Source organism: Platichthys flesus, chromosome 20 (assembly GCF_949316205.1).
Source record: "Platichthys flesus chromosome 20, fPlaFle2.1, whole genome shotgun sequence".
NCBI classification, from domain to species: domain Eukaryota; kingdom Metazoa; phylum Chordata; class Actinopteri; order Pleuronectiformes; family Pleuronectidae; genus Platichthys; species Platichthys flesus.
This window is the reverse complement of record NC_084964.1, coordinates 15,339,351-15,363,603: the sequence shown is the minus strand read 5'-3', so window position 1 is coordinate 15,363,603 and position 24,253 is coordinate 15,339,351. Positions and strand designations below refer to the sequence as shown.

The window sequence follows — 24,253 nt, the reverse complement described above, 5'->3', positions numbered from 1 at the left end:
AAAATAAGCACCATTCAGCAGATTCACATTTTTTGAAAACCTCAAATGGATTGATAAACTATGACATTTTTGTATTTAAACAATTTGATTTAAAAATAAAAACTTAAATTAGCATAAATCCAGCATCTAAGAAACTCTATCTTAGAAATGCTTATGTTTTGTAGTTTTTGAGGATAGAATAAAACATCATCTAATGTTATTCCCACGTTATTCCCATGTTATTTAAGGTAAAGCTGTGTATTGCCCTACTGAGGACACAGGCTTTGTCTGGGAGAAACTTGTGTGAGAAGTGTTCCTCTACTACAAAGGGTCACAGTGCCACCTTGTGAGTCAGACTGGAATAAAACAGATCTCCCATCAGTGAACGTTGGACTGGAGGCTTTGTCATGAGCCTATTCAATGAAACTGGTTTGTAAGGCCCTGCTGTAGTACAGTTTAAAAGTAAGCAGCCACTTGAGGACTGAAACTAGTCCCAAATATACTTTAGGATTAAAAACTAGGTTTATGTGTCAAATCAAGGGTAGTGTACATTTCCTTCTTATTTTTTCAAGTTTGTTTTACAGCAAAGACAGTTAATACAGAAGGCCACCACTCAAAGTCTGTGACTTATCTGAAGGGGACACTTCACTAACTCCTTATAATGTTGTTGTACTGCAGATGGGGATCAGTGCACAGTCCGGCACATTCAAAAGAACAATGCACCAGTTTGGTTACGGGCTCCCATGATTCTGGATCCTGTGCATTGTTTGGAACCATAATTCTAAATCTTAATATTTTTTTGCTAAAACTATATTTACATCACTGTTTGAATGTTGAGGTGGTAATGATAATAATAATGTACATGTTTGAATATGAACACTATTGCTACTCTGTTTTTAAGTCTCACACGACGTAAAACAATAGAGATTATTTTATTTCCCTCAAAGCAAGTATGTGTTTGCTCAACATCGTGTGTGGTGTGTGTGTGTGTGGTGTGTGTGTGTGTGTGTGTGTTTGTCCTGTGACAAGTTCAAAGTACCATCACGTCCATCACAAGTGTATCATAGTGGGTTTGAGAATGTGCATGGATACAGATCTTGTTTTTAACCTTGAAATAAAACTATCCTCACACTAACCAAGCTGTGAAAACATGCATCATCCCAATCCAAAGCCTGCCAAACTGGATTCAAACAATTCAATTCCCCCAGGCACAAACTACACATGCCTCTACTTGCTTCCCACTCAGGTGTTTGTGTGCGTGTGTGTGTGTGTGTGTGTGTGTGTGTGTGTGTGTGTGTGTGTGTGTGTGTGTGTGTGTGTGTTTCCCTTTGCAGGTCCAGTAGATTAAAATAATGTAAACAAGGAAGTCACCTCCTAAACAGCAGGAACCTTCCTCTGCGGTCAGGTTTGGCGTCTGTCACGTCTCCCGCCGCCTCCTCCTCCTCCTCCTCCTCCTCCTCTGGTCCATCTTCCAGTCCGGTGGTCTCCGGGGGTCCTTCAGCCATCTGCGGTCATCACACGTTTTAAGCTTCTACGCGGGTTTACAAACAACTGCGCTGAGGCTAACGTGGTTTTAACGCATTATTTATCACTACCCAGCCACATTAAGAGTAAGCTAGTAACTCACCTGAGTTCTATGTCGCACCTTACTTTGCTAGCTGAGCTGTTTTTTAGCTGAGAAAAAACAAGTCGGTTCGAACCAAGACTCGCTCGCTTGAACTCAAAACACTTTGTCATGGACTCACGTTGTTGTTTGTGTTGTGTTGAGGAGCTGTGGTGTTAAAATGAGTGGGTTTTAGGTTCCGTCTTCGCGGTTGTCGCCGAGTTTCTGTTCCCGAAAACTTGAGAAAGCGAAAGTACTTCACGTCTGTGCGTCATTACGTCATTGCCCCGGGCTGCCAGGTGTCCCTGTTAAAGCAGCGCTGTGTCCCTGTCACTGAGCACCAGCGCCCCCTTCCGGCACGTGTGGTAATGACTTCCGTCGGGATCCACGTCAAAAACAATTAGGACATGCAACGGAACAGAAGATATTACCCACAATCCCTGGTTTCCGGAAGCAAAACACCTGCCACAGTGAAAAAATACACTAAATCTGTTCAGAAGTTTTATTTCCTTGGAGACTTCTGTAATAATCATGATGTAGAAGAATGCAATTTAAACTTTTATTCATATCCACTGGGTACAATATTCAATATATATATATATATAAAGCTTACACAATAATAAAACAAAGCTAAGTATAGTAACTTTGGAGTTCTTGTTGAATCTTTCAGAGAGACGCTGATTTAAATCTTTCATTTTGGAGATGTGCCGTTCTATGTAATAGACTTGCAGGTGTTTTTATTATTTAGTCCACCCCATTCATCATAATGAGAGTTGAATAAATAACAGAATCTCTCCTCTGTGCCACGTAAGTGACTTTATCTGCTCTTCAACTCACACCTCCTCAAATCATCAATGAATAAACACCTTCCTAAAAACTACGTGTTACTCACCTATTTCATCTGGTCAGATGCCAGAAGTTGAACTCGCAGTCCAACTAAGGATCATTACTCATACACAGTGACATCTGAACTCTCTGTCACTCTGTCGCTCTCTCTCTCTCTCCTCCTGCAGACCAGACAGCTGGGCTCAGCCAGCCCTCCACCAGGATGGGGCATGGGAGGGGGTTGGTCCATCACAGGACATGGTGTCATGTAAGAGACAGTGACAGACTTTCACAGTCCCAGAGCTACTTTTACCAGCATCAGAGACACACGACTGCTGAGGAGTCACTGCCTGATCCTCCGCTTAGCTTCTGTTGGCCTGCGTGTGTGACAGGGAATTCACACTAGTTCCCTTTTTCGTTTGATATTTTTTTGTTCTGAAGTCTTTTGGGCAAAAGGACAAGCATACATCATGCAGTCCTGTGCCAGGTGTAGGTTTGTGGTGTACCCAGCTGAGAAGATCAACTGCATTGACCAGGTAACAGCCGAAGATCCTGAGAGGAACGAGTGTCTGGGGATGTGTGTTGTGTGTAAAACTAGTGTAGGTGGGGGACATTTGATCATGTACTTGACAGAAAAATGCAAACAACCGTAAAATACCAACATGTAAGTTACAATGAAAAGATAGTTTAATTGTTTATTTCTACTTTAAAATACTTCCAAATTGGTAACACATAAAAAATAATAATTGGTAAATAATTACCAATTGTGTTAAAATAGCATTTCAGCATGTATTTGAACAAAAAAGGAATTTCTCTGCTACCAAATGAAGTAATTTTTTAAAAGTTGGTCCAACATTTTTCTTTTTTCAATCTACTTAACTATTTCTTTCAGTCAAATACAACACACAAAACATGTGTGTAAACTTTATTTGTTATGGATTGGAGCATCTAAAACTGGTCGAGACACTTTATCACTTTTACAGTGACATGAAATCTGCATTTGACAAGTCAGCGGGTCCATTTGGAAGTTGAGCTGTGATCGCTGCTGTTATTTTGGACCCAGTTAATTTAAAGTCTAAAATTGCCCGTCCTAGTTGTAGAGATTTTCTCTTCCTTACACGATAAATTATAAATTGACCTTTTGAAGCAATATGTAAAAAGTTTGAGATTGAAAGTTAAGATTTTGTTTATGTGATTTTCTTTTGTCAGAATTGGCACAAAGCGTGTTTTCACTGCGACGTCTGTAAGATGGTCCTCACCGCCAATAACTTTGTCAGCCACAAGAAGCGGCCATACTGCTCTGTGTAAGTACACCTGATGGTGTAAAAAAAAGCTGGGGCAAATTCCCCAAAAACTGATCAAAAATCTCAGTTTTCTCTGGTACATATTCCCATAAACTCAAAATAGGGTATTTTAAAATGAAATCCATTTCCATATCTCTTCACCTGCAGACACAATCCCAGGAACAACACATTCACCAGCGTCTACGAGACCCCGGTCAACATCAACGCAAAGAAGCAGAGCAAGGCGAGCAGTGAGGTAAGATGACGTCACACGTAAAAACACAGAAGCTACAACACAAGGTGAAACCTTTCGGCCTTGCTCAGAGTCTGTTAAAGGCATGGGAGATCATTCATCATTGGTTGGACTGCAGGGATTACTGTGGACGCCTCTATTCATAGCAGGCATTGTGTTGGTTTAGATCATTGTTGTTTTTGAAAAGAAGGCATTGATGGATGCGTTACAGCAGAATTGACATAAACCTGTATTTAAGTAAACTGATGTTATACTTTTGCATGGGCACATTGTTTTAAAATTGCCAAAATGCTGTTGGAACTGGACAATTCTGCCTTTCTCTATTTTCGTTCTATTAGCCTATTAACCCTCATATAGTCAGAAAGTTCAAGATCCGACCCTGTGTTCTTGTAAATGCCTCACTGCCTCCTTACGAGGAGGACTGCTGCTCCGAGTCCGCGGTGACGGCAGCCGTGTGGAATGGAGAGCGGGGCTCGGGTTATTTCTGGGCCCGTGACTGAGGCGAGACAACCCCTCTGCTGAGCCCACGCTATGCCTCAGCCGGCTAAAATTATACGTCAGGACAAACAGACTCACATCCCTTCCTCTCCTCTGCCCGGCCACCTGCTGTCGTCTGTCTCCGTCTGTCTGCGTCCACGAGGTCATGCAATGCTCGTGTGCTTATGTTGGCAGCAGGCGAGCAAGCTCATCAGGCTACTGTTGTCAGCCACTGGAGGGAAATAAGACTGAGCTTTGGGTGAATTAAACCATGTTAGTTTACAAGCCATGCTTTTGTTTTTATTATTTTTTAAGCTTGTTTCACTGAGTTTTAAACTGTGGGCTTTAAACAGGATATTGAACATATTTCAACATCCTGTTTATCATGATAGAAGCTTGTGTAGCATGTTCGATGTTTGCCCTTTAGCATTGATGCTCCAGAGAAAACACTCATCATCTGGGTTACACCTCCTGCGATAAATCTGATCTCATATACATCTTCAGGATCATCAGCAAACAGCTCAGAGTTTCATCACTTATTGCTCTATTCTCGATCTTTCCTCTCAGTTTCATTTTGATTAAAGATCAGGTATTAATAACAGCGCTCTAATTATCTTTTTAAGCATGAGCAGTGCAGGTCTAATTACATAAGAACAGAATCATTGGAGTCAAGGTCTTATCAGTCCAGGCCGGCTGTTTTTGTTACCTGTTAAAATTCTGTGCATCCCACCACCAAACTGGTTGCTGCAGAGGACACCGCTGCTGTCGAGCATGTAAGTGTGCCAATGTGTGCTGGTCTTGGCTTAATGCTTTTCGTCTGTGTGCACTTGTAGCTGAAGTATCGGGAAGATGGCGAGCGCTTTATGTCCAGCTTCCACTGTGACACGAGGTCCGTGGAGCTGGAGAAGGCTCTGCTAGCCAAACAGATGGCCAGCCAGGTGAGCTCCCGGTAGAGCAACTGGCCTCTTGCACGTAGTTAAAGAGAGTTCCCATCACAAATCTTTACATTTACTCAGAAGACTAGAATGGCACTAATGGCGGAGTGCAAACCTCCGCCAAGCCCCAACAACTAATTCCATTAGTTTTATTTGTACCTTCACCAAATCTTTAAATATCATTCCTCTAAACATACCTGTTTTTTCTTTCATCAAAAAATATTAAAAGGTTATGGGTTCTTCCCTGACCCATAACATATCCTTCCATCAATTGTCTTTACAGCATAATAATAAACAAACAAGCATATAGACAGGGGTAAAACATAACCTCCTTGGTGGAAATAACACAAATTGCAAATTTATATTTACTTATCATTAATATACTTATCATAATATATATTTTACTTATTGTCATTACTATACAAAGCAAATGTACCTACTCCCAATGCCCAGTATCCCTCTACTTTCCAAATGACTAAGTAAGTTCTTCAAATTATCAACATTTTATGGGATCAGGGAAGAATTCGAAGGTAAAGGAATTCAGTGATCATGGAGGACGGTTATAAAGTGTTTCCCCCTCTTCTATGTGGTAAAGGATTAGTATATGGTCAGTTGTTAGTTTAGTGCTGATAACTGAAGAAGTACTCAGGATTAGATGGCTGATTTAACAAACTACAACCTGTGAATATCTGATATTGATCCGGTTTGTTTTTTAACATCCCGACAGACCTTTCAGTCTCAGTCTGAGTTCTCACAGCAGCAGACGTGGTATTCAGGCACGGTGAGCAGCCAGGATATAGTGACGGTGTCTCAGGAACAGAAGGCCCTCATGGATGTGAGTATTCCCTCAAGTAGATTCATTAGAATATTCAGTTACTTCCTTTCTTTTCATCATTAAAGAGGCAACTCTACCTCTAACTTATCATTTTCAAATCTTGGTCAGAGAGTGATCTTATTTGATGAGGCACTGTGTAAACTAACCTCCCAGTGTCGGCCAAATGTCCTGACTAAGTTTGTCGGGTGACAGGTGAAGTTCTCTGAGGAGTACGAACAGTCGAAAGGAAAAGGAAGCTTCCCTGCCATGATCACACCAGGTTACGTGACGGCTAAGAATGCCAACACCTTGGCCAGTAGTGTAAGTGGAGAAGAGTTTGTCCATCAGTGGTCAGTGTGACTCTGTGAGGAGTTCGATGAGCCGCATTCGAGTGTTCCTTTCTTTTTGTTTCTCTGCAGGTGGAATATAAAAAAGGACACGAGGAGAGAGTTTCAAAGTACACAACATTTGTTGACCCTCCAGAGGTGCTTCTGGCCAAGAAACAGGGTCAAATTGTCAGCGACGTAAGTCTTTCATTCAGCCTGTATTTGTGACTTGTGATGCTTTTTCAGTTTCTCTTTCTTTACTACGTTATATAGATTTTGTCGTCTATGTAAAAGGTCTGTAAAGTTAAAACTAATCAGTCTCCTTTAAGCCTTTGTTTTATTTAACTTGAGATCATTATGAAACACAAGCTTTTTTGTCAGTTGCAACAGTCAATCCTGTTTCCCTGAATCGTTGCCTCTCTTCCCACAGTATGCCTACACTGAAGAGTATGAGCAGCAGAGAGGCAAGGGCAGTTTCCCTGCTCATCTTACACCAGGATACATGATGTCAAAGAAGGCCACTGAGCAAGCCAGTGATGTAAGCTGCAAAATAAAATTAAAAAAAATGCACTTATATGCATGCAAACACTGCTACGTAGCTGTGATAATTTTTTTTTTTACATCCAACCAGATTAAGTATCGCCAGGTTTACGAACAGGAGATGAAGGGGAAAGCCAGCACTGAGGCTGGAGTAGCTGAGTCAGCTCACGCCAGGGAAAACGCAGAGAACTTCAGCCAGGTAAGGAAGTGATTGAACCTGTTTTTCACCTCAGTCCATGAACGAAAATAGTTTACGGGGCTTTCCGAATAGCGTTTATTACTTATATGTTGTGGACCATGTGTGATTGATTATTTTACGTGCTCTCCTGTTTGCAGATTGCATACACTGAAGGGTACGAGCAGCAGCGAGGGAAAGGCAGCTTCCCTGCGATGATCACTCCTGGTTATTGTCTGGCAAAAAAGGCCCAGGAGAATGCGAGTAATGTGAGTTACAGCTTCACCGACACACAATAGATCCTTGACAAGAAGTCACTGTTGTCGAGGCTGGAGCGTGTGAACTCCCGCACACTGGGAGATTAAGTGTACCCAGGATCAGTTGTGAACGTCGTGTGTTAGAGCTGCAGCTTCTGGCCTTGTCGTCACTGGGCAGAATAAATGAGGGACAACAACGACAAGACGTCCCCATGTTGTCATGCTTTAAACTCTCCAACCTGACAGAATTAGACTCTGTGTGTGTGTGTGTGTGTGTGTGTGTCTAATCTCCTGATCCTGCTGTAACACTATATGTTGTCCTCCTATTGTGTACGCACTAAATCATTGTTTACCCCCTTTGCAGCTGAAGTATAGAAAGGACCTCAGCAAGATGAAGGGCGCCTCGCACTTCCACAGTCTGACATCCGAGGACAATCTGGCTCTGATGAACGCCCGAAAGATTAACAAGCTTGTCAGTGAGGTGAGTTTGTTATAGGCTGTCAGACCCTCAAAGCAGTAAACACCAAATCCTCACTTTAACCTCCGTCTGGTTCCTGTAACTCTGAGTCATCCAGGAGGCGGCTTTTATAAATACTGTTAAATCTATGATAAAGTTTACGACAAAGCATTTCCACTAACAAATCCTGCTTCTCAGTGTGTGTGTGTGTGTGTGTGTGTGTGTGTGTGTTTGTGTGTTTGTGTGTAAGGTCTTAAGTTAAGTTAATTCATGTACATTTGTCTGTTGTACAACATTATATGATGTTGCAAATGGGGATGCTTCGATGAAGAAAAACAGTATCGTCATCCTCATCGTCACCTTGATGTATGTATGTTTGTGTGTGTGTGTGTGTGTGTGTGTGTGTGTGTGTTCTAATATTGCACATACTGAGTCAGAGTCCTGCAGACATGTAGCCACTCAATCTACATTTTCAGCATGTCTGACATGCCTGTCCGGTGGGGTTACAGCTCACCTTCAAGGTTGTGGGGCTTCCATGACATAATTCCAACTCAACGGTTGCTTTTCTTATATTTACTTGACAAATCCCCCCCCGCGTGGTATTTTCAGTGTCATGCTGGTGTCCTTGTTAAGCTCAGTAAAGCGTCATTAGTATTTCAGCTTTGCTCTGCTGACTCTTGAGTTATGATGGATTCGGTGACGGTGACTGATTAGTTGCAGGCACTTGTAGAATGTATATTTAGCACATAACATGCAATGGAACAACTGTGCCATGAGGGATTAGCACCAAAAAAATGTTACAAAGCTCAAACACCATCCATCTTTTTCTACCTTAAAATAGCAGCTTCCAGTTTAGTGTCGTGGTTCACTGACTTGGAATGAGGAGAATGTTTCCTCTTTTATTCTCACTCCTCACCCGGGACACCTGTGTGTAACTGGCTGATAGTCGCAGCTTCAATGGGGAGAATCCGGCTCAGAGCCTTAAAGAGTGATGCTGAACGGTAGATCACTTAAAAAGACCTTTAAGGGTTTATCTCCAGTGTTCAGCGAAGAAACGGATTCTAAATAGAGTTTGGTGTGTTTGGTACAGCGGCTGTTACGCTAATTCAGAAAGCCGGGGATCATGGGTAAAATGAATGGGACTACTCACGTTATCCCCCGTGTGACTGCAGAGGGCGCTGTTATATGAAAAAGTTATGTAGTGTTGCTGTAATTTGACGTATTTTTGGAACAGGTGGAGTATAAGAAGGACCTGGAGAACACCAAAGGTCACAGCATCAATTTCTGTGACACGCCACAGTTTCATAATGCTGCTAAAGTCGCCAAGTTCACCAGTGACGTAAGTTTCTCTTTCACAATTATGCAGCAAGACAACACAACAGCAATGAACATAACTTGTTTGCCACTTTTACTAGTGGAGAGTTTTGGATGCTCATTTGCTTTCTTCAATCTTCCTCCATCGTTGACAGAACAAGTACAAAGAGAAGTACATCAGTGATATGAAGGGACACTACGCAGAGTCCGGCATTGATAAGACGACCATGCACGCTATAAAGGCCAGGAAATTGGCGAGTGATGTAAGTTTGTCATTAGTAATTCAATTCATTCTAATTGATTAAACACTAAAATACTAAACAAATTAAATATTGCATTCATTATTTGCATAAATACTTTCTTTTCCATTAGGTTGATAAGAGCTTATTTATAAAACCAGTGATTTCAAATATATCATCTTCTTGTATGTTGTAGATTTCTTACAAACAAGGCTGTGAACAGGAGCAGGGTGAATACAACTACCCAGCCACCCTCACACCAGGCTACCAGAGCCAAAGGAAGCTCGACCCCCTGAAAGACGTGAGTTCACCTCAACCTTTTCGTCCCTTTTTACCAAATCGTACTTTTGTTTTATTACAAATGTTTTTTCCATCGCGGCTGCAGAAGAACTACAGGCAACACATCGACCAGGTCAAGTACAAGTCAGTGACGGACACGCCTGAGATTGTTCTGGCCAGAAAAAACGCTCAGCTTGTCAGCAAGGTGAGTAAAACTATTATAAAAACATGCAGTTTGATTAAAACCCCCCTCCTCAGCACTTTTCAGCTGCACTCTGTACTTATAAGCCCTGAGCTGACTCTCTCTCTCATGTCACCTGTAGCTGAATTACAAAGCAGGCTATGAGAAGACGAAGCACCAGTACACACTGTCCCAGGATCTGCCCCAAATCAAAAACGCCAAAGCCAACGCGGCTCTGTGCAGCGGTGTAAGTTAAAAGACGCCTTCTGACACTCGCATGCACAGGCCTGTGTTCACACTAATTCACACACACGTGCACACAAACTAATTCACACATAGTCACAGCAAGTTGCTTCTCATAAATCTGACACTCCACATTCATCTCTCCAGATTAAATATAAAGAGGAGTGGGAGAAGTCCAAGTCCAAGGCCTGCGACATCGGCAATGAAGACCTGAGTGTCAGAGCGGCCAAAGCGTCCAGAGACCTCGCCAGTAATGTAAGCAAACACACGCTCCTCTCCGCTACAAGCAGATACAATCTGACGGGGGTTGGGCCCCAAGCTAAGTGGGTTTAATCGGGTGTAATAGCAGGCAAATTAAATTAAATCGGGCCGGCATTTGTTTCAGATTAAATACAAAGAGAGCTACATGAAGAACAAGGACCAGGCAGTTGGGTTCAACACGAGCGACTCCAAGACTCTGCACTCTCTTCAAGTGGCCAAGATGAGCAGCAACGTGAGTTAATTTCATCGGGGATTACAGGAAGTTACAGGATGGTCACACTCAATTTGATCTTTTATCATTCATCACCTCAGATTGAGTACAAGAAGGGCTCCAAGGAGAGCCAGGGCCAATACACGCTTCCCATGGACATGATCAACCTGAGCCACGCCAAGAAGGCTCAGGCCCTCGCCAGCGACCTGGACTATCGCACAAAGCTCCACGACTACACCGTGATGCCGGACGACATCAAGGTCCAGCAGGCGAAAAAGGCTTATTCCCTGCAGAGCGAGGTAAGAGTCAGGAGGAAGGGATGAACCCCAGTCATTTATATCACTCATAGTAAACATCATCAGTTTAATGACTCCTTTCATCCTTTGCTCTGCAGAACCAGTATCGCTCAGACCTGAACTGGATGAAGGGGGTGGGCTGGGATGGCGAAGGATGTATGAACATAACCCAGGCCAAGAAAGCTGGAGATCAGCTCACTGATGTAAGTACAATTATCACTCGCATGTACTTATTAATGTAATAGACAGACTGTTTATCTACCGCCTGTCCTCTTTCAGACTAAATATCGTCAGAAGGCCGACAGCATCAGGTTCACCCATGTGGCGGACGACCTCTCCATCAAACATGCCAAGAAGAGCCAAGAGCTGCAGAGCGACGTAAGGTTTCACTCCAGAGCTGCACATCCAAGTCATGTACATCTACTCATGGTGCACGATCACTTTATATTTATATACATTATATATCTATATATATATCTGTGTCTGATTTCCAGTTGGTGTACAAAGCCAACACGGAGCAGATGATGCACCAGTATACCATGAAGAATGACGAGCCGCTGTTCCTACAAGCAAAGGCGAACGCTAGCCTCCTCAGTGGGGTAAGACCGGCAAATACAAGAGCTTCATTGTGTAGAAAGAGTTTAAATACATAAATGTCATTGCTTAAGACACTATTTTGGAAACAATTCCTAATTCCATAACTATCAAACTAGAACGGCTAAGAAAATCTATCTTCCTATGTGTAAAACATCTGATCAGTTTTTCTAAATATCGTGGCGTTACCTTGTGGACTGATAATGTATATTTATTGGATTCCTCTGTTCAAGGCTTGAGTGTCCCCATGAGGCACAAAATAAAGTTCATCAACCGAGGACTCAGTCCATCAATTAGAAATTAGGACAATTAGATTCGTTCTGAAAATCCACTTTATTTGTTTTGGGGTTTAAGTGGCTTTGGTGCTTTAGATCTGATTTCGACACAATAAAGATTATTCATGAGCAATTTGCTTTGCATGTGGAAATTTACTGAACAACTTCACACAACTATGTGTTTAAAAAGTACTTTGCCTTCTTGGAAAGTAGATACAAATACTATAAAGATACAACCATAAAAGTACCTTTTTATTTATTTTACAAAACAATTTAGTCCCATATATTAACAAAAGCTGTGCTGGTCTTTGTAATTGAGGAATCAAAAAGTACCATTGTATTACGTTCATAATAAAATGGGTTTTAAGCTTAAGTCTGGGGAAAATATGAATTTACAAATAATAACTAATTTACTGAACATGTTGGGTGACTCTGAATGTATTTTTCTAGAAAGTGTACAAGAGCAAATGGGAGAAGCAGAGAGAAAAAGGCTTTGAGCTGCGTCTGGACTCTCTCTCTATTCTCACAGCCAGAGCCAAGAGCGACCTGGCCAGTGACGTGAGTTATTCAAATGAAATGCTCTGTACCTATAAGAATGCCCTGAGGAGTATTTGTTTTTTTATTAATGCAATAAGGTCGGTTTTACTCTTAAACTGGAATTTTGCTGTTTAGTACATAACCTAAGTAGAAAACATGCTTTTTGGTTGGACTGTTAATATCGTTAATGTCCGTTCGCAGGTCAAATACAGGGAGAAATATGAGAAGAACAAAGGCAAGGTGATCGGTATTAAGTCGGTCAGTGACGACTCTCAGATGGCCCATTCTGCTCTGGCCACCAAACTGCAGAGCGGCAAATACTACAAGAAAAACTACGAGGACACAAAGACCAAATACAAGTGAGTTAAACAACTCTCCAATCTTCATCTCTCACACTCGTCTTCATCTGATCACCAGGCGAATAAAGTTAAAGTGTGTAAGATGAATATCTGACGGTCGAGCAGGGAAATTCTTATTTGAGGCAGGTTTAAAGAAAAAGCAGACAAAGGTGTGAAGTGGTTTGTCATTGTCACAAATCCACTTAGTGTGAATGGATATGTCATTAACAAGATCATTAAGACCTCATTATCTGTCTGTGCTCTGAGTGTCCTCGAACCTCCAGTGGAATAAGTGCCTCAGAAAATCATAAACATCTTCTTAAATAACAGGCAACCTTTATTCTAAAGGTTATATCTGAATTATTAACTGACTTACAAAACCGATTGGAAATGATAACATGAAACAAACCGCTCTCATCAGCACATCAGCAGTTAGACTCCTCACTTGATGAATTGAATCTCCTCCTCAGTGTTTCTCTGGACATGATGAACATCAGCCACGCCAAGAAGGCTCAAGACCTGGCGACCGAGACCAACTACAGGACGTTCCTCCATGACTACACTACGCTGCCCACGGACATGAATGTGGCCTGGGCTAAGAAAGCCTACGGACTGCAGAGCGATGTAAGTCTCATCGTTTGAAATTCGAGCAACAGGTTCTTTTATGGCAACTTGTCCCCTGGAAATTGGCGCTTGAGATTGAAAAGGCTCTCTTGTGAATGCGTGTCTTCAGAAACTGTACAGGTCTGATCTGAACTGGATGAAGGGCGTTGGCTGGGAGGCCTCGCAGTCTCTGGACGTCCAGCAGGCGAAGAAGGCAGGAGCGCTCGTCAGCGAGGTAACCTCCGACCCCGTCACCCAGCATGCATTGATGAAATCAGCCCGAAAGCGATTGGGATGTAATACACGGTTTAACACTAACCCACAGCCCTGTATGTTTGAAGTGTTAATAACTATGATAAGTATGTGGCGACGTTAGCGCAGAGAAGGTGATTGTGCAACATGTCGCATATCTAGGTTTACAGCTGAGGTCAGAATGAATTTAAAGAGCCGCTCATTCAAGTTCATTCAAGTTCTCTGGAAACTGGGTCAAGTGTGTGGACGAGGCCGCAGCTCTGACACGAGGCCGGACTGAATATAGATTCCACTTAGTTCGTTTTGAATTCAGTTTCTCTTTTTACCACATTTATTCAGTTCCTGGGTCCGTACAGTTTTTTCAGAAAGGCAGATGAGGAAACGCGGGGGGGCCGGGACGTGTCAGTTATTCGGAAAGCTGCGAGGCGTCTCCATAAAGCCGAGTGTCCAGTTTCCTTTAGAGCTTGTTGGTCTGCAGATATTCCCGCCGCACAATGTCCACACAGAAAACCAGCAGCTGTGCTACTGAAACCTCCCAACCCCCGAAAAACACGTGTAATTATAATCAGTTCCTATTTAAAAGGAGAAAACATTGTTTTTTTGACATGAGATAACATGATATATGTCTAATAATAATTTTGATGAATATAATGAATTCCCATAATGTTCTCTGACCTGTTCCCACTTACATTTGAAATGTATATATTTGTTTCAAAATCTGACACCTCTCTTTTCCTATACATCTATGTTTAAATGCTGGCAACTGATATATAAAGATTTATACGTGACCTATCTGGTGAGGACTTTGTAACACCAGGCTCTATTCATAACCCTCTCATAAGCAGCCACTTATTTTAAGGGGTCGTTCCGCTCAGCGCCCCCCAACATTAGACCCTGAAACGACAGGAGGAACACGAATAGAATCAGAGCCTCAAGTTCATCATTCAGTCTCTACGTGTCTATGCATGTACGTCTCTATAATTAAAGTACAAACTGACCTGCTAACTTCCGATTTCTTTCAATTTGATGCATATTTTGTGTAGCTTGTGATAGCACCAGTTTTTCATGGCTCTATCGCACCTTGACTTTCTTGATTCCTCACGCTGGTATTTTATTTTTGTCCTGTAGAAAAAGTACCGCCAGGACGCGAGCGCTGTGAAGTTCACCAGTGTCGAAAACACCCCAGAGATGGTCCAAGCCAAACTCAGCAACAAACTGGCCATTGATGTAAGCTCAAGTTTCATCTGTGCTCTCAGTCATTTATATCTTATGCAGGGCGGCGCGGGGGTGTGTGGGGGGGTGGGGGGCAGCACTGTTGCCTCACAGAAAGAAGTTTCCAGGTCTGAGTCAACGCTCTTCCTGGGTCAAGTGTGCATGTTACTCAGGCAGATTGGGGTCAAATTGATCATTAGTGTTAATGGTTGTTCGTCTGGAGCCAAACTCGACACAGAAAGACCCCAGTCAAACCAGTTGAACTGTGAGCTGGCCATCATAAACAATAGATTATAATCTGACAACACCTGCTTTCTCCTTTTACAGAGGTTGTACAGGGAGAAGGGGGAAAACCTGAAGCACAACTACACCCTCAGTGGAGAGCTGCCTGAGATGGTGCAGGCCAAGCTCAACGCCATGAACATCAGCGAGGTAAAAGACGACACGTTTTAAAAAACTAACACTTACACAATGTGTGTTACTATGTGGAACTGACTCTATTGATGTGTGTGTGTGTTTTCAGAGCCGCTATAAGGAATCGTGGACTAAGATACGCGACGGTGGCTACAAGCTGCGTCTGGATGCCATCCCTTTCCAATCTGCCAGAGTATCTGGGGATATCCTCAGTGATGTGAGAACTTATTAGATAAACATTTTTTTTAACCACGACTTGAAAAGCAAACTTCTCTTTTTGTCATTTGTAATCGTTTATTTTCATATTACCTCTCATATTAGGTTATACAGATCTTAGCGATGTGGTCTTAATAGATAGTTAAAGAAATTACACAGACAACATCTTAGACATTTTTTAAACGTCTCACTTTACTAAGTTTGTGTCATTGTTGTGTCATTTCAGCAAAAGTACAGAGGGGAATTTGAGAGGACTAAAGGGAAGATGATCGGGCTGAAGGGGCTGCAGGATGATATGAACATGGCTCACTCGGTCCAGGCCACCAAGCTGCAGAGTGATGTGAGTTCTTGCTCTGACTTGACTGACAATATTGAGAAAGAGCAGCGACACCAACAAATAACCGATCGTCTCTCTCAGATTAAATACAGGCAGGATTCAGCGAAGGAGCGCTCAAAGTTCCATCTGCCCATGGACATGATGGAGGTGGCCCACGCCAAAAAGGCTCAGTCGCTGGTCAGCGATCAGGACTACAGACTCACCCTGCATCAGTACACGTCTCTGCCTGACGACATGAAGGTGCTGGCGGCCAAGAAAGCGTACGCTCTGCAGAGCGAGGTGAGAGGGACGGAACGGGGCATTAGACTCAAATCTTTAACAAATTGGTCTAAAATTGTCTCAAGATCTTCTTAGTTTCATAGGTTTTAATTGTATTGTTGAATTTGACATTTGAATAGTTTTTCTTATTGTTAAGAAATGTGTATTTGTGATGTTCGCGTCTGTCGCAGAAAGTGTACCGCTCCGACCTGAACTACCTGCGCGGTGCAGCCTGGATCGCCACAGGGGCCGTGCAGATCGAAGGCTCCAAGAGGGCCACCGACCTCATCAGTGATGTGAGACGTCCTCTGGGCTTTGTTTGTATTTGTGCACTTAATCAATGTTAGTGCACATACGGTGCAATGAGCTGCCTGCCTGGTCCCAATCTCCAGGACACTCTGTAATCGGGTCATATTTCTGGATTTTGATGAATAATCACCTTGTTCAAAATACAAGGTCTAAATCTAGATCTCCTAAAACAAAACTGACGGACTAACTCGGTTGTTTTTTCTTCTGCCACAGAAAAAGTACCGTCAGCAGCCGTACAGCTTCAAGCACACGTCTGTCGCAGACTCTCCAGATATCGTCCACGCCAAACTCAGCGGACAGATCACAAATGAAGTGAGGAGCTTATCAGTTTTACTTCTTGTCTCGTGAACTTCTCCTATTTTGTCGTTTTGCATGACATATTCCGTTTGTATACAGCCTCTGATAATGATATTAAAGAAAGGTGTTTTGCTTCTCCCTCGCAGCGCTTGTACAAAGAGAAAAGTGTGAACGACCAACACAACTACACTTTAACGTCTCAGGGACCAGAGATCACACAGGCCAAGATCAACGCAGCCAACTTCAGCGAGGTATCGTTACTTCCTGTGACTCTAAAAACACAGAACGACTTCCCTCCGAGGTTATTGACGATTTGCTCTTTGCCTTTCTGATGCAGGTCAAGTACAGAGAGTCCTGGCACACGCTGAGGGCTCAGGGCTACAAACTCAGCATGCAGGACATCCCCTTCCAGGCTGCCAAGAGCTCCACAGGCATCGCCAGTGATGTGAGACACAAACCTTGTCTTACACACCAAAATATTCATTGAAAATATCCAACTAAATAGCATACGAAGAATGTAATACCACAACAAACGACAACCTTTTAAAACAGAGTCTAATCGACACCCTCCTGAGTTTAAAACGTGTGCATCCTGTACTGGATTCTAACAGGAAGTGTAGCTGTTGCTTTGTGTTGGTCTAAAACTGAAGCTGCATCCTCCGCCTCTCCGCAGTACAAGTACAAACACAACCACGTGCTGGACAAAGGCAAACACATCGGCAGCAAAAGCGTCCTGGAGGACCCACTTCTCCTTCACTGCCTGCAGGCCGGCCGTCTGGCCAGCAACCAGGAGTACCGCAGGGACGCGCTGACCACCAGCGGTCAGTACCACCTGAACCCCGACATGATTCACCTGGTGACGGCTAAGAACGCCCAGTCCCTGGCCAGCGAGCAGGACTACAGGACGAGGCTGCACGAGTACACGGTGCTCCCGGATGACATGAAGGTCAAATGGGCCAAGAAGGCGTACGACCTGCAGAGCGAGGTGAGCGGGACGAGCTGCAGAGAGAGAAGATGACAGACGATGCCAATAAGACAAACTGCTGACAAACGCTTTTTTGACTTGTGTCTAGAATCTCTACAAGTCGGACCTCAGTTTCATGAAAGGAGTGGCCTGGGACGGAGTGGGTGCACCTCAGATGGAGTCGGCCAAGAAAGCTGGAGATCTTATAAGTGATGTGAGTATGAGGGAAATTAAACAAAATAATTTGTGTAAACAATATACAGTGTGTTAAAAGTCTCCGACAGAAGCTAATGCTTATAGATGCCTGTGGATATAACTAAGCTTGAATTAAGTGATATAAAATATGACCAGAGAGCAAAAATATCGAAACATTTGTTATCACGTTTCAATTTTTTCAAGTAATACTCGTCATCTACTTAGTAACTGTTACTCTTTTACATGAAGGTCTAAATCTAAAAGTCTTCGATGACTCAAGTCTCAGCAGTTTCTATTTCCTGCTGTGAAAGTCTCTGTCGTTTTCCTTCGTGCAGAAGAAGTATCGCCAGCTGCCGGACAGTCTGAAGTTCACCTCAGTGGCCGACTCTCCCGATATGGTCCATGCCAAGACGAGCTATCAGCAGTGCAGTGAGGTACAGCCCTAGCATCCGTAACAAATACATGAACACCAATTGTCAGTGTTATTCAAGCTGTATGTTGACGTCCTGCTCGTGTCTTCTCTCGACTGCAGAGGCTGTACAAAGCAGGGAAGGATGATGACATGCACAAATACACCTTACACTCAGACGATCCCGACTTTGTGAGAGCCAAGATTAACGCCCAGCAGATAAGTGATGTAAGTCGCTCCCAAGATGCTTCTCACAATCCTAAATACAGGCAAAAGTAAATCGATATGGGAAAAAAAAACAAATGTCTGATTTCTTTACCCTTGAAGAAAGTGTACAAGGCGTCTGGGGAGCAGGTGAAGACGTTGGGCTACGACCTGAGGCTGGACGCCATTCCTTTCCAGACTGCCAAGGCCTCCAGAGAAATCGCCAGTGACGTGAGTTCAGTTTGTCACAAGATCTGAGTCGCAAATTAAGATTCCTCAGCTGTATATGCACCTTTTATTTGTCTTAATCTGGCTCCTTGCACTTTCTGTGTAATATATCGACAGAAAGTCATTCCTGAGATTTATATTTACACATCCATTTATTTTGTATCACTTTCTCCCTCCAACAGTTCCGTTACAAGGAGTCCCATCAGAAAGAGAAGGGCCAGCAGGTGGGGCTGCGCTGCGTGGAGGACGACCCCAAGATGGTGCATTCTCTGGCAGCCAGCAAACTCCAGAGCAACCTGGAGTACAAACGCCAGTCCAAGGAGGACCGAGGCCAGTACAAGATGCACGCCGACCAGCCCGAGTTCCTGCTGGCCAAGAAGAGCCAGGCTCAGGCCAGCAACCTCACCTACCGCCACAAGCTCCACGACTACACCTGTGACGCCGAGCAGCTCAACGTCAAGCACGCCAAGCAGGCCTACAAGCTGCAGAGCGACGTAAGTCCTGGTGGAAGCGTGAAAGTATATAAAACTAGAAAGTTATAAAACACAACCTCATAGCTCATTTTTCTCCGGTTCTCCCAAACAGTTTAATTCATCCTTTAGAGCAGATGACTTTAAGTTGATATATGGCGAGAGGGTGTCAGCACTGCATCCAAGTACATGTATTTGTCCTTCACCCGATTCGAGCCATGTGAGGTTGAACCCTCATTGTTGCTCCGTCTTGTTGCAGGTGAACTACAAATCCGACCTGAACCAGACCAGAGGAGTGGGCTGGACCCCTCCCGGCTCCCACAAGGTCGAGCTCGCCCGCCGGGCTGCAGAGCTGGGATTTGCCGAGGGGGTCACCACTGAGGAGGCCATCGCAAAGTACCAGCACATGATGATGATGGTGAGAGATGGTGGATTTGTGTATATATACAACAGTGTGCATGCAGATAGGAGTGTTCCAGGAGAAATGGGGGACCTTATGTTCGGGCCGTGTTAGGTGGTTTACCGACCATGGTTTCATTGCGGCCTCCTCTACAGAAGCTATCATGGAATTTAATGAATCTCACAAATATTGTCGTTGTTGTGGACTAATATAAATCCGCTGCTCAGCTCAGGGGCCCCTGGTGATGCTTACCTTGCCACCTCTGTTGCACCGCCCCTCTGTGCAAGTTTTAAAAATGAGATATAACACTTTCAGGTGCATCACCAGCAGCAGATGGAGGAAGAGCAGCAGCAGCATCAGGCTTCAGAGCAGGTGGAGACGAGCGAGACGATCCAACGGGGCATCAACATGGACGCCATGGAGGTGCTTCACGTGAACAGGAAGAAGACCATTCAGACGGTGCAGAAGAAGTCCTCCACCACCACAACCTCGTTCAAGTCCATGGAGAAGAAGTCCAGCGCCGCCTCGTCAGCCTCGTCGGCCGCGCTCCAGAACACAGTGAGGACGTCTCTGTCGTCCAGTAAAGCTGCTGCGATAGAAGACGCGTAGATCTGTCGTGTTTTTTTACACGTCAGAGTTCGTTAACGACGACCACTCTCAGGAGGTGTGGTGAACTTTTACTGAGTGTTTCTCTTGTTGGGTGATGTTTTGGTGAAATTACTTTCTGTAGTCTAGTTACATGAGATGCCAAACCAATGTCAAACACTGTAAGAGCAACAATTATCTGTGCAATATGGTTGAGATGATGAAGAAGGGGATTAAGCATGTTGAATCAGGACAGGCCTTGTCATGTATGTTATGAAAAGGACGGATAAAGTATGGAGTGAATTCAGAGTAGGAAAAAACACCTTTATTTTTCATCAAAGACAGCAGGTGACATGTGATCATGAAAGTGCCTCCACAGACAGTTTACAGGTGAAGAATACAGATTGTTGTGAAGCCGAGGTGATACTGTGTTAAATGATGGATGGAAAGTTTTCAGTTGCTTTTATTGAGATGAAGTTTAGAAGAGGAAAAGGAGCTGTACCGGAGATTGATGTAAGATGTTCTACATGACGAGATAAAAAACTAATGCTGTAAGTTCAAATAGACAAGGCACAGACGCAGCCTTGTTGCAGCCACACAGTTTTCTCTCAAGGTTTGATCATCTGGTGTACGTCGAGAGAGAGAAGTGCAGTCCTACTGAAATGATGTGTGATCTCCATTTTGTCTGGCAGGTTCCGCTTTGTGAGTTCATAACGGTGCCTCTTTTGACTCAAAGCTGGACTCAGAGTAAATGCTTGGTTTTATTGCTGATGAATTAAATTGTTTTTTCTCAGTTTTTTTTCAAGCCAAATTAACCTTTTGTCCAATTTTCTTCCTAAACTACGCCAGATTTGTCCGGTTTCTCAGCTCAGTCGATCTTGCTTTCGATCCACACCAGAGACGTAGTGTGTGCTACTCTGCCGACACGTCATCGGGCCGCCCGAGTCACCCTGTAGAGTCACAGAGAGCTAGGATTATAACATTTTCTGTAGAGAACATATAACATCCAAGATCAGATGCCCAAACTCTAACCTAGAAACACGTTTATACATAATATTGTTTGAATTTCATATTTATATATATATACAGATATATGTATTTAATTAACATGCCGCACCACTATGAAGATACTCACGTGACAGGCATCTACGCCTCCCTTCAGAGTCCCTGCACACATCATGCTGTCGTCCAGTAAATCTCCATAGACAGGAGGTGTGCTGCATACCTTGTCAGATATCAGCAAAACACGAGCGTGCAACAGCTTTGTACTGAGCTTCTCTGAAAGTTGGAGAGAAAAGCTGAATTTTTATGGAGAAATAAATTGGCTGAGGAATGTGAAAAAATTTAACTGGTTAGAAACTGTTGCAGTATTCAATCAGTACAAATGTCAACGTTTCCCTGAAGAGGAAATGCATTAAAGGCTCTGTGTGTAGGAGTTAGTGGAGCAACAATATGTTTTAAAACTAAACCTCAGTATTCTGGATGTCGCCCAAAAACTTGAAAACCCGATAAAGCCAGTGTTTGGTTTGTCTGACTCCGGGGAAGAGATCCCACTCCCAATGCAGATATAAAGGATTCATTCTGAGGGAACAATCTAACAATGTTTCAGTCGAGTAAATACTAATTAAAACATCATTCTTATTCTTCTAATATTCAATTTCTGCCAATATATCCCTATAAATCCTTGATGAATATTTAATTACTGGTTTCGGTAACTCCCCATCCTGAGATGATACACTCGTGTCCAGCTGGGACAAAATGTATAAAAGAAATGACAAAATTAATGAGTTATACAAACCAAATCCAGGATTACATATAGTGGCCGGCAGTGAGGACCCAGCAGAACCCGATCAGGATACCACCACATCCTCCAGCAAAAAGGCCGGTTGAACCCTTAAGTCTGGACTGAACAGACACCTGCCAGGGGATGTATCCGGGCAGAACCTCAGACCCAAAATAATCTTGCTGATTACACCAGGTATTCCACACTGGGAGAACTGGTGGGAGTTGTCTCGTCAGATTGGTGGAGTGACTGTACCTGCAGGAACCACAGAGGAGTGAAGACAACAGGGACACACACATGAAGAGCCTATGTGTGAATGAGTGTGTGTGTGTGTGTGTGTGTGTGTGTGTGTGTGAGAGAGAGAGAGAGAGAGAGAGAGAGAGAGAGAGAGAGAGAGAGAGAGAGACAGGATGAGGAGAGGGAATGAAAGGGGCATCTTTTTTCAAAGTCAACAAATCATCAAAGTAACTTTGAAGTTGCTGTTTTAAGGTAAAGAAGTTGCATAGTGTTGCTTCAATATAGTAAATAATAACTTTTTGATGGGTTAAAGGTTTAAAACATCTCAGTCTAAATTAAACACAAAACTAAATTGTAGGTAAATGATATGTGCTGTTACCTGCAATGGTTGTTGTGTTCCAGGTCTTTGAACTCTGAGTATTTGGTTAGAGGACCTCCTATGGTCAGCAGGATGAAATTGGTCCAGTCCAGTCTAAACCAGTCCAGACACTCCTCCCCGTCCTCCGTGGTACTGACAACTCCCTTGTACGTCTCTCCATTCCCAGAGTAACAGTCAGTGGGAGCTGTGGAAAAAGATCAGACAGTGCCGTTTAAAACAAAGTTCATAAGAAGTAAAAGAGATGGAAAAAGTTAAATAAGTTCAGGGTATAAGTCTGTATGGGAATGTAAAAGAAAAGAAAGAAAATATAAACTGCAGACGACAAAGTTGTCTTGAGGATTTTTCGTGAACTCAAAATACCTGTACACAAAAACTGAAACATAATCCGTCCTTTAAAATAATGTTTATCAGTTCCGCAGAACCTCCCTGTGAATCCTCCAGGACAAGTGCAGGGCTGGCGTAGTTCTCCTTGGATGCAGACGCCTCCGTTCTGGCAGGGGTTGGGCTCACAGGGAGATGCTGGCACTGACGCAGACAAGACAAATAATAGTTACGGGAGCAGGGCCGTAGCAAAGTGGTTCAGGGGCATAATTTATTTGTGTTTGCCCTCTGTCACAGTCATCACTGTTGAGGAATGTTTGACCATCCTCACAAATTACTCTATATGCCACTATATATTATGTATATCGTGTATATTACATTATACCTGTAAGCCATTAAAGGGCCCATATGTTACGCCTTTCTGGTATTTAATTTGAGGTATTGGTACCCCTAAGATGATAAATCAGTGGTTTAAAATTAAAAAAAAAGAAATAATGCAATGTGTAGAGAGGACTCTGGATTTTCTTGAGTGCTTCCTAAGTTCTCCTTTCACCAGCTTCCAGAAAATAATATATTCATGTATTCTTATTACTGGCTGGATGACAAGTTATGCCAGTGTAGGTCTTACTATTCCAAGGATATACTATAAGTCCATTTGCACTCGAAAAACAGGGCTTCTTTGAGGTTGATGATGCAGTCACCATGACCACAGGTCACATTGGCACAGATGAGACACTGTCTCACTTTACCCCACCATGAAGCACAAGTTAAGTTTAGTCTTAAACATATTTTAGTGTTAAATTACATTATATATGTTTTATTTTTAATGTCATAAACATTGTAGAAAAGCCATCATGCCAAGAAACTACACCAGGAAGACAACCTGGGGCCAAACACCCCTCGCAGAGATGGAGAGTGCAGCCGCTGAGGTCATGGAAGAAAAAAAGTCCTTAAGAAAAGCTGAATGGGATAGAAATATTGAAAAGACAACCCTCAAAAGATTCATAAAGAAAAAAGAGAAAGGGAAAGTAAAATCAGTAGCCTGGGGTGCAGTAGCTGAGGCAAAGAGAATAAAAACAATCATATTTTCACTGCCCCTTGTCCTGAACACATTCTGATCATTTCCATTGCTAGAAACATCCTGAATTGATGGGAAATGTGTAAATTTTACTGATATATCAGTTTAGCGCGCCTAAAGGAGTGCAAATGTAAAAAATGTCCCACATTACCCCGCTCTCCCCTACAAAATACCAAACTTGCTGACGGAAGCTGTGCTTTACTCCCAGGGGGCTCTTGTTAATATCACAACACAAGCAGAGTCACTCTTTAATATGGAACAAGCCTTCAATCTCTAAGTGTAGAGCAGTGATCACCAACCTTTTCGAGCCCAAGAACACTTTTGAATTACAAACGTAAGCCGAGATCTACCACCCTGATATCTTCCAAGACACCCACTCAGGAGGGTCATATTTATTAGCTTTTGCTATT

General features: G+C 43.1%; 2 protein-coding genes and 1 long non-coding RNA gene across 5 annotated transcripts in view; 1 reads left to right on the top strand and 2 right to left on the bottom strand.

Moving 5' to 3' along the window:
- The window catches only part of casp7 (caspase 7, apoptosis-related cysteine peptidase), a gene marked incomplete in the record, with an annotated part of 7,296 nt that extends 5,419 nt beyond the window's left edge, over positions 1-1,877 (bottom strand). Inside the window, 2 exon segments of the mRNA XM_062414223.1 lie at positions 1,351-1,510; positions 1,725-1,877. Of these exon segments, the coding sequence (XP_062270207.1) occupies positions 1,351-1,484 (134 nt within the window).
- Positions 1,878-2,672: 795 nt separating this feature from the next.
- nrap (nebulin-related anchoring protein) lies at positions 2,673-20,838 on the top strand. Of its 2 annotated transcripts, XM_062413905.1 has the most exons (43): positions 2,673-2,943; positions 3,617-3,711; positions 3,859-3,946; positions 5,254-5,358; positions 6,083-6,190; positions 6,383-6,490; positions 6,589-6,693; positions 6,926-7,033; positions 7,127-7,234; positions 7,372-7,479; positions 7,832-7,948; positions 9,159-9,263; positions 9,394-9,501; positions 9,674-9,778; positions 9,863-9,961; positions 10,080-10,184; positions 10,328-10,435; positions 10,566-10,673; positions 10,754-10,951; positions 11,047-11,151; positions 11,228-11,326; positions 11,443-11,547; positions 12,268-12,375; positions 12,556-12,713; positions 13,163-13,316; positions 13,426-13,530; positions 14,676-14,774; positions 15,087-15,191; positions 15,283-15,390; positions 15,616-15,729; positions 15,808-16,005; positions 16,176-16,280; positions 16,507-16,605; positions 16,737-16,841; positions 16,928-17,035; positions 17,264-17,575; positions 17,664-17,768; positions 18,085-18,183; positions 18,282-18,386; positions 18,486-18,593; positions 18,773-19,084; positions 19,320-19,478; positions 19,776-20,838. In XM_062413905.1, the coding sequence occupies exons 1-43, from the start codon at positions 2,878-2,880 to the stop codon at positions 20,067-20,069; spliced, it is 5,421 nt and encodes a 1,806-aa protein (XP_062269889.1). In that variant the 5' UTR covers positions 2,673-2,877; the 3' UTR covers positions 20,070-20,838. The 2 variants fall into 2 exon arrangements, with proteins under 2 accessions (XP_062269889.1, XP_062269890.1); XM_062413906.1 differs by lacking the exon at positions 5,254-5,358 and having other exon boundaries at positions 2,674-2,943.
- Positions 20,491-23,804, bottom strand: LOC133975888 (uncharacterized). Of its 2 annotated transcripts, none has more exons than XR_009924796.1 (5): positions 22,805-23,804; positions 22,445-22,628; positions 21,844-22,134; positions 21,181-21,323; positions 20,491-20,995 (listed from the first exon to the last, which is right to left on the bottom strand). It is a non-coding gene; the product is annotated as an uncharacterized LOC133975888 (long non-coding RNA). The 2 variants fall into 2 exon arrangements; XR_009924795.1 differs by having other exon boundaries at positions 21,844-22,083; positions 22,805-23,794.
- Between the last annotated feature and the right edge of the window lie 449 nt (positions 23,805-24,253).